This window comes from Manduca sexta, chromosome 20, assembly GCF_014839805.1.
Source record: "Manduca sexta isolate Smith_Timp_Sample1 chromosome 20, JHU_Msex_v1.0, whole genome shotgun sequence".
Lineage (NCBI taxonomy): Eukaryota > Metazoa > Arthropoda > Insecta > Lepidoptera > Sphingidae > Manduca > Manduca sexta.
The window spans coordinates 712582-726174 of NC_051134.1; the positions used below are offsets into that span (position 1 = coordinate 712582).

At 32.3% G+C, this 13593-nt stretch overlaps 1 protein-coding gene across 3 annotated transcripts in view; it reads right to left on the reverse strand.

Moving 5' to 3' along the window:
• Window positions 1-1644: 1644 nt before the first annotated feature.
• Window positions 1645-13593, reverse strand: part of LOC115444069 (fasciclin-1) — a 54781-nt gene continuing 42832 nt past the window's right edge. For 2 of the 3 annotated variants that reach the window (XM_030169699.2, XM_037440677.1), the window contains exons 2-14: window positions 12527-12665; window positions 9426-9604; window positions 9042-9181; window positions 8014-8110; window positions 7755-7932; window positions 7112-7272; window positions 6255-6260; window positions 5717-5874; window positions 5556-5646; window positions 4852-5072; window positions 4446-4608; window positions 4042-4189; window positions 1645-3492 (exon numbers count right to left, since the gene is read on the reverse strand). In XM_030169699.2, the coding sequence (XP_030025559.1) occupies window positions 3287-3492; window positions 4042-4189; window positions 4446-4608; window positions 4852-5072; window positions 5556-5646; window positions 5717-5874; window positions 6255-6260; window positions 7112-7272; window positions 7755-7932; window positions 8014-8110; window positions 9042-9181; window positions 9426-9604; window positions 12527-12665 (1887 nt within the window). In that variant the 3' untranslated portion in view covers window positions 1645-3286. The remainder of the gene's footprint in view (window positions 3493-4041; window positions 4190-4445; window positions 4609-4851; window positions 5073-5555; window positions 5647-5716; window positions 5875-6254; window positions 6261-7111; window positions 7273-7754; window positions 7933-8013; window positions 8111-9041; window positions 9182-9425; window positions 9605-12526; window positions 12666-13593) is intronic. The other variant, XM_030169700.2, reaches the window with a different exon arrangement.

The following is a 13593-nucleotide window of genomic DNA, read 5'->3' on the forward strand; positions in this document are numbered from 1 at the left end:
TACTAACCTACGCTTTTATGGAGGGATTTTTGTTAAAACATTTATTTATGTAAGCCTACATTCTGCGATCAAATTTCTTTCTTGGCTTTATTGTACCTGAGATATCGTGATAAGTAGATGATATTTCTTTTTAAATCCATACGTAGATAGTATAAAGGAAAAAATCCAGTTGATACATCCATTCATACCAGTATTACTAGTAAGAAAGTAGGGTAAGGGCATCTATGACGGCACTCTACCACACTGAAAGATAAATGGTTCCTTAAAAAGTTTTATTTTCCTCCAAAACGATGGCGTAACAGCTTGCATTTATTTTGTGAAGGATTTAAGGGGAATTGCTATTTGTTAAGATTATTAATATTATAGCCTTTGCTACGATGAATATTGTTCATACAATTCGGTTATGTTTGTGATATATTTGTTGCTTAAGTTAAACGAAATATTGATGTGAGCAAAATATGAACTTTGTTGACTTGAATTGAATTAATAACCTTACGCATTTTCTATTACTTCTGGTGGCTTACATTTTATGGATCAGCGTGTAAGTTACGAAAAAAGTTTTAAAAATTATATTATATTTAAGAAAGTAAGCAGGAACATACAAGCACCGGAAAGACTTTTATTTTATATTATAAAAAGTCATTGAATATTATTTTTCTTAACGTAAACTAATAAGTAAGAATGAAGTGTTTATGCTTTCGAAATATCGGCTTTGTCCTAAGCTTATAAAATTATTGGTACACATTTATCTATTTGTTTTCTCAGGTATTCTTCCAAGTGTCTTTTTTACATGAGCATATCCACGAGCAAAAGCTCGTTAACTATTAGCCTTAAACAATATTTAGTTTGGCGTCAATCACCAAATTGTATGGAGTTTACAAACAATTTAACGGCAGGCATACATAATATCTAGAACACATTTGCATACGGTTCCGTTGTTGTCTCGGTAATCACAAACTACATGCATTAAATAGATATTAGATACCTTCTGTTTACTTTACAGGAATGCTTCTATTTTATTTTTATTTATTTATTTATAACTCTTTACTCTTCACAGTGCACACGCATACATAAGGAAAAACCATATAAAATGGTAAAATATTCAAATAAATAAAATACAATTAGCGGACTTATTACTCGAGGCAGTCTAGTCGAGTCAGTCAGTAATTTTAAGTTTTTCTACTCAGTATCAGCCTGGAATTTGTGAATACTGTGGCGATTGGCTTACCGCCTATGTCATCATAGGACAGAACACACTTAGTGAAAAGTAGGTGCCCTGAATGCACGTCTGCCCACCACTTCAGGGATAAAAGCGTGAAGTATATTAATATTTTTTTGTATTTTACAGGGAGACTGTTTGGCGCTTTACGTTAAAAGGATTGTAAAGCAGTCTGTTGTCACTCCAAACTTATGAGATTAGCAGACCAGGATGTGTTGTACCTTTGTGTTCAATTATTCTTTTAAAACCGCACCGGTGCGGCCAAAGTTTGTTCAGTTGTTTTAAATTGTATGATATTTTTGCTGTGGGAGTGTTGAAAATTGCGTCAGCCCGACAAACATTCGGGTCATTTCGTCCGCATTTTGTTTATTTTGGGGGTAAAAAACAAAGGAAATTAAGATAAAATATTAAATTAAACACAAAGATTAAGTTTCATATCTATATTTTATACATAAATTCATTTTCATAAACGTTCGTCATAAACTTTTACTAATTTGACATAGGTATTTTTAATACATTAAACATTCACTAATAAATGGAATCCAATCTCATACACGTAACCAAATATTTGGTACAATATTTGGTCAAAGTTATATTGTCTTGGGATTATCCCATGTAACACTAGACATCCGTTTAAAATCCTATATTATATGAAGGACAATATCAATGCAAATAGACTTTAAGTATACATATCTACTACAAACAATCTTATATATTCATACTATCGCGGTATTAAAATCTTATCCATTAAATATGCTACCAGTTGAATTAGCGTTTAGCTTTGGCTCAATAATGACTTAAAATCTAGTGTTTACACTTACAAAGAGAATATTTTTGTATATTTATATGTATAAAGCGACAGGTCTGATATATCGTTCCAATATACAAATGTGTCAAACATGATAAACTATAGGATATACATAAGCATTCCAACCTGATTAAGAAATGCTGCGTAAAGATTTAAAACATTTACGATATAAATGTATAGTCACTTTCTATAAATAGGTAAGTACATGGGTATAACGTGGTAGTATTTTTAAAAATCGAACTCCAAGCAGCGTTTCAATTAAATTGTACAGTCGTGATATATTTGCAAACAGCTTGGCCTAGACATTTATGATATTTCAGTCGCGTAAGTAACATCTACAAAATTATATAATTATAATGAACTATCGTAACTTACACAAATTATTTACAACTGTTTAGTAAACATAAGATAATCACAAATGCACCGTTACAGCTATAAGCACATTCACCCTATATACATTGATTGCTCTCAAATTAAAATTATTTTGTACATGGCTAACATGCACTTAAGTTAAACGATACATTGTAAAAGTTTAAATTGTAGAAAGTTTGGAAAAAAAAATAGTTGTTACAGCTGATCATTAATTTCCTCTCATCCAATACTTTTAAAATCCCAGCAATTAATTGTACAATTGACACAATAAATAATTTGTTTACCAAATTCATCGACGATATAGCCTCATTGTCGATGACAGAATTTATTATATGTATAAAAAAGATGAAATCGTTTGTATAGTAAATAATTTTAGAGTATTCAACAAGAATAAATAATGAGTTAAATATATTTAAATGTAACATGGAATGTATAGAAGAATAAAGAATGTATTTTGATAATTTATTAGATATTAAAATGATAGTAAAAGTAAATAAGGGCTTCTTTCAAAAGGTACGTAAGTTTATATAAATTTTCCAAAGAAGGCACGACGGACCAAATACAACGGATATAAATACAGTACATCATACAACGTCGAAAAACATTTGTCATCGGAACAACGTGATATAAAGAGTACTTTATTATCCTATTTTAAAAATGTAGATATTATCATATCAGTCGCAAAAGCAAAATTTTTTTTTTAATAAATTAAGAATTATAACACCTTAAAATAATGATTTAAGCGTATAAGATTCAGACATCTGAACCTATCGGAAAGATAATGGTCGAAGAAATAAATTATGTGACAGCCGTAATCAGTTACATAATTTAAATGTTTCATGTTTTATAAAATTGGCTGTCGAAAAAAAAAATAAATATTGGACGATTTAATTATCTAAAATTCGCAAGAATCCGATCGAGATAAGGAGTGAGATGAGGGTGTAGGCTAGGCGGAGGCGGTCAGCTGCGCCGGTCGCGCGGATGTCGCTCTCCAAGACAAAAGGCTCGTCGATAACGTGAATGATGCCGTTGGTGCACTCTACGTCAGGTCTGAACACGTGGATCCAATGTCCGTTCCATTCCACGTAGTAATCTATAGAAAAGCGATAATATCTCAGGGTATCTTTACTAATATTAAATAAAGTGTCAACTAGGTTAGTCTTCAGTTAAAGATATTATTACCTTCTACATACAGGCTAAGTTCAAAAACTTTCAAACTAAACAATAATATAAAACTGAAAGAACCCTATTTATTTATTTAAAGAAAGTTATTAACAACCGAAAGCGCAAGAAAGTAACAGATTGATAACTTTAATGTATCTTTTGAACTAGCCAGTGTGCTAAGCAAACTTTAATCTCTTTCAAACCACAACCCATTTTCGCTGTTTTTAATTTAACTTCGAAAATGATGAAAAGTTATACTTTTAGTGGTTATCTTTTATAATATTATTATTTTATATAAAAGCTTGTGCTAATAAATCATAAAGAGTGCATTAACTGACATGGATACCCATATAAGCTTGGTAAGTATATATATTATGCACATATATAAAATTCAATTTCTGTTCTGAAAAGGTATCTCGGTCAGCAGGTAATTGTACGGGTACCTATTTCAGTATCAAATGAATAGTTAAAAGCTTACTCTTATCAGATTCCTTGACACGCAGCCGGAGAGGATCGCGTGAGGTTGGTAGGAGAAAGGCGTGTGTTTCATTTGCAAGCAGTTTTAAATCAGATACCGTGTATGAGCGTCCCGCGCGGATCACGTGCCGTTCTAAAATTTGCTTTGTCTGAAAAAAATTATATGGCAAATGCTGCAAATGATTACTATCACCATTTTTTATTAGATTATAACAAATATTTTAGAATTAATAATTACTTAACTAACATATAACTGCAAGTAGAGAAAGAGCACGTAAGGTATTGAGGTTCGTGTTCAAGTATCAGTATTTGTTTTACCTTATAGATCCAATGAAAATCTAGTTTCAATAACATCAAGCAATGTTGCAGAATTTGAAACGAATCTAAATATAGAAAACATCTTACGAAGTAGCCGAAGTCCTCTTTAAAAAGAGCTTTGTAGGCCGAAGGATGCCTGATTTGGAATTTCAACCACGCGTGATCACGCGGCACGAAATATGTGTACCGATGCTCCATGTCGTTTAGTTGATGGTTGAACATTTGCCGCTTTCCTAGGTTATACGTGATGCTAAAACGAATAAACTCTGGTTTATTTCCACGCTTTATATTAAATATATTATTATTTTACTCGTTTACGCATTCCTACGGTTTAATGGAATGGAAACAGATTATATAAATATTCAATTGTGCAAATTATTCATTTAAATATTAATATTTAAATACTGTTACTTATTATAAAATGATAGTTGTTTCTGTTTATTTACAATAATTTAGAAATTAAATGTTAGGAGTATGGTGTGTTATTACTTACTTGAGCATAGGGTCAGTCTTTATTTTCTCGAAGACAGTTGTGTACGGAACTCCAAGAACTCTGTCGATGATATGTACAAAGCCATTTGTGGCTGCGATATTAGGTAAGGTGACAGTGGCATTGACTCCACCACCTTCGACAGTCAGGGTTTGGTTCTGGCCGTGGGTAAGCACGTTGAAGTATAAATATTTACGAGCCAAGGCTGTCGGAGCTTGGTAGATCTGAAACAGTTATTTTATGTTAAAGTAATTCCATTTAATTATATTAAGTACCTACATGACATACATGCCACAGGCGGGGAAAGTAAAATTACTATAAAGATAACGACGATATACAAACAGAGGACTTCAACACATAAACTACAAAAATCAATCTCATAATGGATACATGGACACTTCACAGTCATGCAAGTGGGTTACGTTAAAAATAAAATGATATTGATGTTTTCACACATATCTGATTAAAATTAAAAAGTAATCGATGGATAAATTGTATTTAATATTGAATTAACATACAGTTCCCGGGAGCTGATCCCAATAAGCAGCAGCGAAACCAAAGAATTAATCCAGCACACGACATTAATTTTAATTTTGGAATTAAAATTTATTATAATTCGTGGTTTGTGAATACATTTTCAATTAATCTCATATACGAATTGCAAAATGCAATTGCGGTTATGAAGTTATAAAGTTCGTATATTTTACCTGATTCATATTGTTGTGAATAATAGCATCCATTGGCAAACGTTCTCGAACTAAGTGCAGATTTAAAATTTCCATCAGTTTTTGATGATTTCTGTAAGAAATACAACCGTTACGAGCTAGTCTTAGTATACAAAAAGTACATAAATATGATAAAAAATTACCTAATAATATTTTGAACACTAAATTCTGCCCAAGCTTCGTTTGACGGAGCAAACAGAGTGATGTCTTTAGCCAAAGTAAGTTCGGTGTAAAACTGATTGTTAGCGCCTAAGTCCATTATAACCTCGTAGAACTTGCAAAGCGGGCCGTCTTCTTTTTCCTGTGTAAATATTTATTGCATTTATTCTCAGAGGTAGTATATGTCGTAACACAGATTTCTGCTAATAAAGTTATATTTAGAATTGTGTAGTTTTTTTAATATACGTACATGCTTGGTACTTAAATGGTTGCCATATCATATTATATTTATCATATAATAAAAATACTTTATTATTATCAAATTTATTTCTGTACAAACAATAATAGACAAAGAAAATATAAAAGTTCATGTTACCTTTCATCACCGTATAAAGATATGAAAAAGGAAAAAATATAGGCAATGAAAAGTTATAAGCACATACCCAAAGATCGTTGCTAAGAATATGAAAGGGTGGAAAATAAGACAAGGGACTACTCAAAGCATGCATTGGTAATACTTACAATTCCCTAAAGTTGTCAAGAACATGCAGAATCCGACATCAGAGCGGACGGGTAGCACAGGCAAATGTGAAAGAGAAAGAAGTTTTCTTATTTATAAAATTTATGAAGATATCCCTTATTTTAGTTAAGTTACGTTATATGATACATCACTACACAAAAACTTTTGGAAACATATTAAATACGATTTTAATGTAGTAATTTGTTAATAATGGTAATAGTTACATGATAAAGCATTATTTGTAGATACACAAATCTACATGAGATTAGTATCAAAATATCATGAGTCACGATTACAACACTATTGCGCTTTACCCCGGCATTCAGGACTGCGTAAATAACTGCGACGAAGAAGTAAATGTTCAACAACAAACCTACCTAAATATAATTTAATGGCAAGGGAAACAAACTTACTATGGTTTTGTATCTGAAAATAAAGCTCGTCAAACAATACGATACTTCAAAATACTTTGGATGGAACAATAGGTTGAAAATATAGGCAAAGGTTCAAAACGTGCTTCAATTTATTATAAAATGTATTCTAAAAACGCAAAGAAACGGAAATAGATTTCCATGAAGTAAAGAGGACACTCACAAAGATGGATAATAAAATGGAAATAAATAAGACGCTTCATTTTACCTTCATAGCCTGGTTCCGTAAAAATGGAGCGAAAAGTCAATGATACAGTTGTAAATTTATTTTCTCAAATAAATAAACTTTAATTATATAAATTATTCATTAAATGATACTGCCTGAATTTTTCCAAGTTCTTATGTATTGTAATAAATGTTAGTAAAGATTCTGCGATGTAACATTCACAAGTGTTAATATTTTTAACAAGTCTGGTTTTGAAGCTTACCTTTAAGAAATCGATGACCGTAGTGTCAACCACCATAAGGGGTCTCTGGATGAGATGGACCACTCCATTCTTGACAGGAATGTTTGCTCTCACAATATCCGCTAAAACCACTCCGCGACTATGCTTGGCATCTCCAGCCACCGTGTTCGATTTCACATAGTCTGCAATTATTTTGTTATTATAGCATAGTATATTTAACGTAGTGCTGTATTCTCTTTGAGTATAGCAATAGCATAGTATAATAAATAAAATAAAATAGGTATAAAATTCTACTAAGTAAACAATTTAGAAACAACATAAACTTGTTTACGACTTCATTATGAAGAAGCCGATAGCGTGTAGATACTTTTTACGCTTATAAGGTACATTGAACACGCAACTATTTCTACTTTACTCTTTCGTGGAATAGCAGTTAGGAATTTGGTAAGAATGCTGGTTCCAAAATTGTGATTAGATGTAAAATATTATACTCTAGAAAATATGTAGATATACCTATTACCGACATTGCCTTATGAGTTTTTACAACTAGCCTAAAGGAAACTCTCTAAGTGCTTAACAGATTTCTAGATGTTCAAAATACATTTTAAATAATTTTAATTAAAATCATAATCAAAATTATCAGAATTTTATCAAACTAACTTACTTATCTCTTCCCGTCCATTCATGGTGGTGCTAAAGGAAATGATGACCTTGACATTATCTCCAAAGGCCAAGGTTTCGAACTCTTGGCTGTCGGGGGTCGCGTGGGTGAAAAGAACGTGGTGGGGGATCACGTGACCATCGACCACTTTCTCATCTATCAAGTCCGACCTAGTTGTTGGCTAAGGAAAACAGAATACTTCAATCATAGTTATGACCTTTTTGTAATGTTGTAAATTATCGTCAGCCCTTAACGAACTAACCTTAAATCCTTCGTCAACTGGAATGAAAAAGGTGTGTCTTCCATCTGCATTAAACACTTTATTTTTTTGCAGTTGATTCACTTTTTGTCTGAATGATCTGTAAAAAAGATTGATTTAATCAAAGGAATCTAATAGAAACGTTCCTTTATTTTTTTTAAATAAAGTAATAAAGAATGCCAACATTTGTTATAGTTCATAAATATCAGGTTAACCATTTCATACGAAATGAAATCTGTACTTAACAATCACATTACAAAAATATGCAAAATGTAGAACAAAGTGCGGCAATTTTATATAATTGTTGTGTGTTACACACGTAGAGGGTGCAAAAAGTTGGACGCAGGTAAGTTAGTTCGACTCGAGTTTCATTTTAATTGAAACACGCGAAGTAGTGCTTAATTAATGGGAACCCACAATAGCGGAGTGTTTTTAGTGTTTCTGATAGAATACATAAGTCCATTTATGAAATAACTTGCGAACAAAATTATTCTCTCCTTTTTGCGAACCCTCCACAGCTAATATTTTTATAATAACATGTCTCATAAAACTTCTGGGGGCAATTTATAAAAATTTAAGTCATTAATCAATGTCTGCAGAAAGGAAAATTAATTTATAAATTTACCGCATCTATCGTTGTAATAGCTGTTTTGCTTCAAATAATATAGCGTGTTAAAGTTAATAAAAGTTGAGTTCGAAACAATTTTACGTTCACAGCGTTATGCCTTATTTCACACTCTTTTTTATACTAATAGACTCTGACGGAAACATTTCGCTTGTATGTTTCGAAATTGCATTTGACACTTCAACTACAGTTAAATTTTATTACTCAATACGTCTTATTTGGTGATTGCAATGTTGAATCTGTTCGTAGAATAACTTGTGTATGAACTATGTCAAGGAATTTCCTACAAGACTTCTCCGATATACTGCCCGAATATTTTGACACGAGATTTTGAGATACTTAGGAATAAAATTGCGTACTTCAAATTAGTTAACGGTAATCATTAAAATTCCTTAAAAATCTTTACCTCAGTCTATGTTGTCCTATGTTGAACACATCAGAATGTTCCAAAAACTGATATGCGTTGGGGTTGTAGACTGGAGAACTGATAGATCCTGGTCCGTGAGGTTGCAGCGGATGCAACACTTGATCTATTACATGCAGAACCTAAAGGAAAATAAATATGTAAATCAGTTACTTCATATATACGATTCGGACTGCATTATCTTTTTATATTTATTTCCAATGCTTATTACAACAATAAATCTTAATACTGTATTCACAACAAAACATTACTTTAATCACTGCAAATAAAATCTCAACACGCTTTTTCCTATACAACACGTCTAAGATTTCCAAAGAAGGAAACAAAATTGTTCCGTTCAAGAAATAAAGTACGGGCAATTCTCACTTGTCGTTTATTGTTCCTATTGTAGGCTTGATAAGATCGGGACACGTATACTTTAGCGTTGTTCACGTATATGTCGTCGTGCATGGTGTCTCGTCGTCGCGTCACCCATAAAGGCGGGTTCCCGTCGAGCTCCGATGATATTGCATAGTCGAGGTTCGTCAGTGTTGTCGCTAGATTCGCTGTAACGTTTATATGTTATATAACATACTAAAGGCATTTTCACGTTGGCGTTTTGTGGATTTTCTCTTTTCGTACTGATTTAGGATTAATGGTCTACGACTCATAAATCAATAATCGTTCTAACTAATCCTCTGTAAAAGAAATTTTATGCGTATTATATAAATGAAGACAATTATAGATAGCCCGTAAATTAACTGTTACTGAACAAAGTACTTTCTCAGCTTGTAGTTATTGTAAACCACAAGCTCCTAACCAACAGGGCCAACAATGCTTCTAAGATAAACTTAGACGCCGAAGTTGTTAGAACCATATATGTATACAAGAGGGCAGTTATTATAAGAAAAATTACCCTGCCCAATTTCAAATGCTGAGGATAGCTGACAAAGTCATAAACCAACTGGAACCTGAACCAAGATTCTTTTTACTGTTCTTATATAGGCACGGCAAACTGCTACTCCTACTACTGCACCTGATGGTAAGTCGAGTGGGGTCCAATAAAGTATTGACTGACGAGAGATGATTACCCCTCGGCAGTCGATACAATTATACCGGTCTGTTGGAACCGGATATTCACAGGCTGATCCCTGAACGCGATACACTTACGTGGGCCTTACCGTGTGCAGTGGTCGCTATCCGGGTGGAGATAAAATATCCTACCACCAGTAAAATCTACAATCAATAAAGCAAATAGAAAACATAATAAATGTATGGAAACGACATTACCTATCAATAAGTCTATCGCTAAAATATGTCATTCACATACATAAAGTAGGCTTTAACGATCGTAGAAAGGCTTCTTAGGTACGGCCCCAGATACCGACAACATACTAGATATTATGTATGTAGTTGCGACTTGCAAGCGTGTGCTCTGACGGATTTACTTCCGCCGGATGGACGCATTACATTTCACATATCTACATGTAAATAAACATACGTCTTCCTTCATGGCTCAATAAAGATGAATTCTCGGCGCCTAAAACTTATTCATGTGGCATTGCAAAGAATCTTTCACTACTATCATTAAGTACAACATGAATTACATTAGTGCCTGAATATGAGTACTAACTATTGTAACAATAACACTGATTATAACATATTATGCATTCATAAGATTTAATACACATAAATTTAAGCATTGGTAATTAATTGTGATCATTAAATTTTTATAAGATGTTAACATAATATAGGTATGATCTAATATTATTACTAAAATCTCCGCTTCTCATAATGTTTCTAGTAAAAGTAGTTTGAATACACAAATAAATTACGACATATTAATATTAACTCCATAACTAACCAATCTTTTTCATATTTACAGTGGTGATCTACTTCCTGAATAGGTATAGGTAACTGGTCGCCTATTGTAAAAAGTCTAAAGCACACTGCAAATCCACGTAACAAACGAATAAGTAAATATTGAAATCATAAAGTATCTAAAATCTCTCTGTTATTTTGCAAAAGTGAACGGAACATACTTTATTATGTTTTTCTAAATGCTAAATATAAAAAGAAATGGTCGTTACAGACCAGCACAATCCCGAATTAACTTCGTCGCTTTTTTAATATTTCTATTCCTCATTACGAACCGTCTTTTGTATTCATTAATATTTTATTTTGACCAAAATATAACGTTCTGTAATAAGGGATAGAAGAAATCGTAGCTTCTAAATTCGACGTTGACATCTAAAGAATAAAATAGAAAATCCTAATGGTAGTCGGACAAAATGCAAACATAAATATTGAATCAAAACTGGGGTTTATACTTTTTAAGCAGATTACCTTAAAGCAATAATCCTTGGCCAGACCAAAACTCACTGGAGCAGATGCAATAAAGTTAAATTAACTTGAATGCAGCCAGGTAAAACAGCTGAAATTAACAAAACGCGAACGGAAGACATAACAGACCCATCGGCAAGGGTAAGCACAAAGCAAACTTAGTCCCTCACTTGAAACTCCAGTTTCCATGTGTCACGAACAAAGTTTCCAAACTTGGTTTTAGCTAGTTGTATACGACTAGAAAAGGTTAACGACTATTTGAGTAAATTCTGTTTTTTTTTGCGTCTACAAGGGAAAACAACTGTTTTTGTAACTTTATGTTTTCCAGCCACATAACAAAACTAGAGAGTGCAAATTTAAAGCACTCTAATTGCTAACCATATAAAATATACATATTTTGTAAAATTATAGTGAAATTTATATTGTGATAGGTTCATTGCAATTAATGTTTTAGTAGTTTGGCTCAAAATTTACATCCGTGCCAAATTTTATCGCTATTGATTTAACCGTTTCCGCTTAATCGGTTGCACAGATATATTTTGAATCCGACCAGATTAATAATATATTTGTTTTTCAATAGTTAATAAAGCTATCAACAAATATTGTCCAACGTGTAGCTAAATATGAAATCTGGTCAGTACTAAACGATGTTAGCTAAGGTTTGGCTCAGTAGAGTAGTCGGTGTGTTCTTTTTTTATTGTTTAATATGTTGCAAATATAATTCTCAAATAGTAGAAAAACATTCCGATATTTAAGATCAGATAGCACTATCATTACGATGCGGGCGTGCGAAAGAGATAGGGTGAATAGAGTCGCATAACGCATTGCGTCATAAACATAGCTCATACAACTAATTTTATAGTTAAATTTAGTTCTGTTTCTATTTATTCTACATTGTATTTGCTAACGCGTATAAAATAATTTGTAACAATAAAGAAAGACTAACAACCCAAACTAACTACCCTATTTTTCAAAGAGTGAAAGATTGATATCAAACGCCAACGCGGTTTAAAGGCTAAAGTCCACAACACTGCTCTTTGTAAATTTTCTATATTAGTGCGCCAGCCAACCTCGGAGTACATCTAAAGGTCATTAGTTTGAAGTCTTTAGTGGGGTCGTAGTTTTAATAGTAGTACTATACTTACATATGTGGTAGAGAACTAGATTGTCGTCCATGTCACCGGTGTATCGTTGGAAAGCTTCGTTGGTAGGGGCAAACAGTGTCATCTGCCTGTAGTGGATACTTGTATTTGCTATAATATTCCGCTCGAGGAGCGCCAAAAACTGAGAACAAAAGATAATTTATTTTTATGAGACAGAGAGTTGTTTAAGGAATTTATTTAATTTTAGTTTGCTGCGTTAAACGGGGTCTTTACCCTCTATACTAAGGTAATGCCTTTTAAATGAATATTTGCTTTGTTTAATGTCAGTTAAAATGTTGACTTAAAAAAGGATTAGAAAAAATATTTTATATAGTTGTACTACGTTATAATACAGACAAATATAATATGTTATACATAGCAGTAATTGAGGTTAAAATTTACCGTACAATAACTATAAATATATAACATTGGTGTAAGTATTATATGTACATATATAGATACAAATATAAAAAAAGACCTGACGAAATATCAGAAATCACGAAGTACACATTACAACAGGCTCCCTCTAGACCGTTGTTATTTACGCAGTATAATTCGTAATAGCACCTCTATGACCTTTACATTGTCCTCGGCAAAGTTGAAACTGTACAGCCTTTGTTTATACACATAAAACATTCATGACAATTTGATGAGATTTTGTTTATAATCATTTGTTCAGGTTGTTTGTTCATATCACAACGCAAAAATTAAATAGCGTGTGTATTTTATGTTAAGACCTAGAAGTATTCTCATAAAATCGTACTACTGGGAATAATAACATTTATTAAGAGGAATCACTTATCCCATGAACAGTTTAAAATCAACTAATTATTTGTTGATCTATAAATATCAATTTATGTAATGACATAGTTCAGAGGAAAATTACGCCGGCACATAAATTAATGCGCGATATAACGTCACTGGAAACAACAATTTACTTATTATTGTGTAGTAAATGCGTAATTAATTTAAGTTCGTTATCTGTTTTCATAATTTCATCCGTGATTAATACAAGCATTGGGCGTATGAATCACGTAATGGATGTATTTCTGCCAAATATTTCCCTGTCA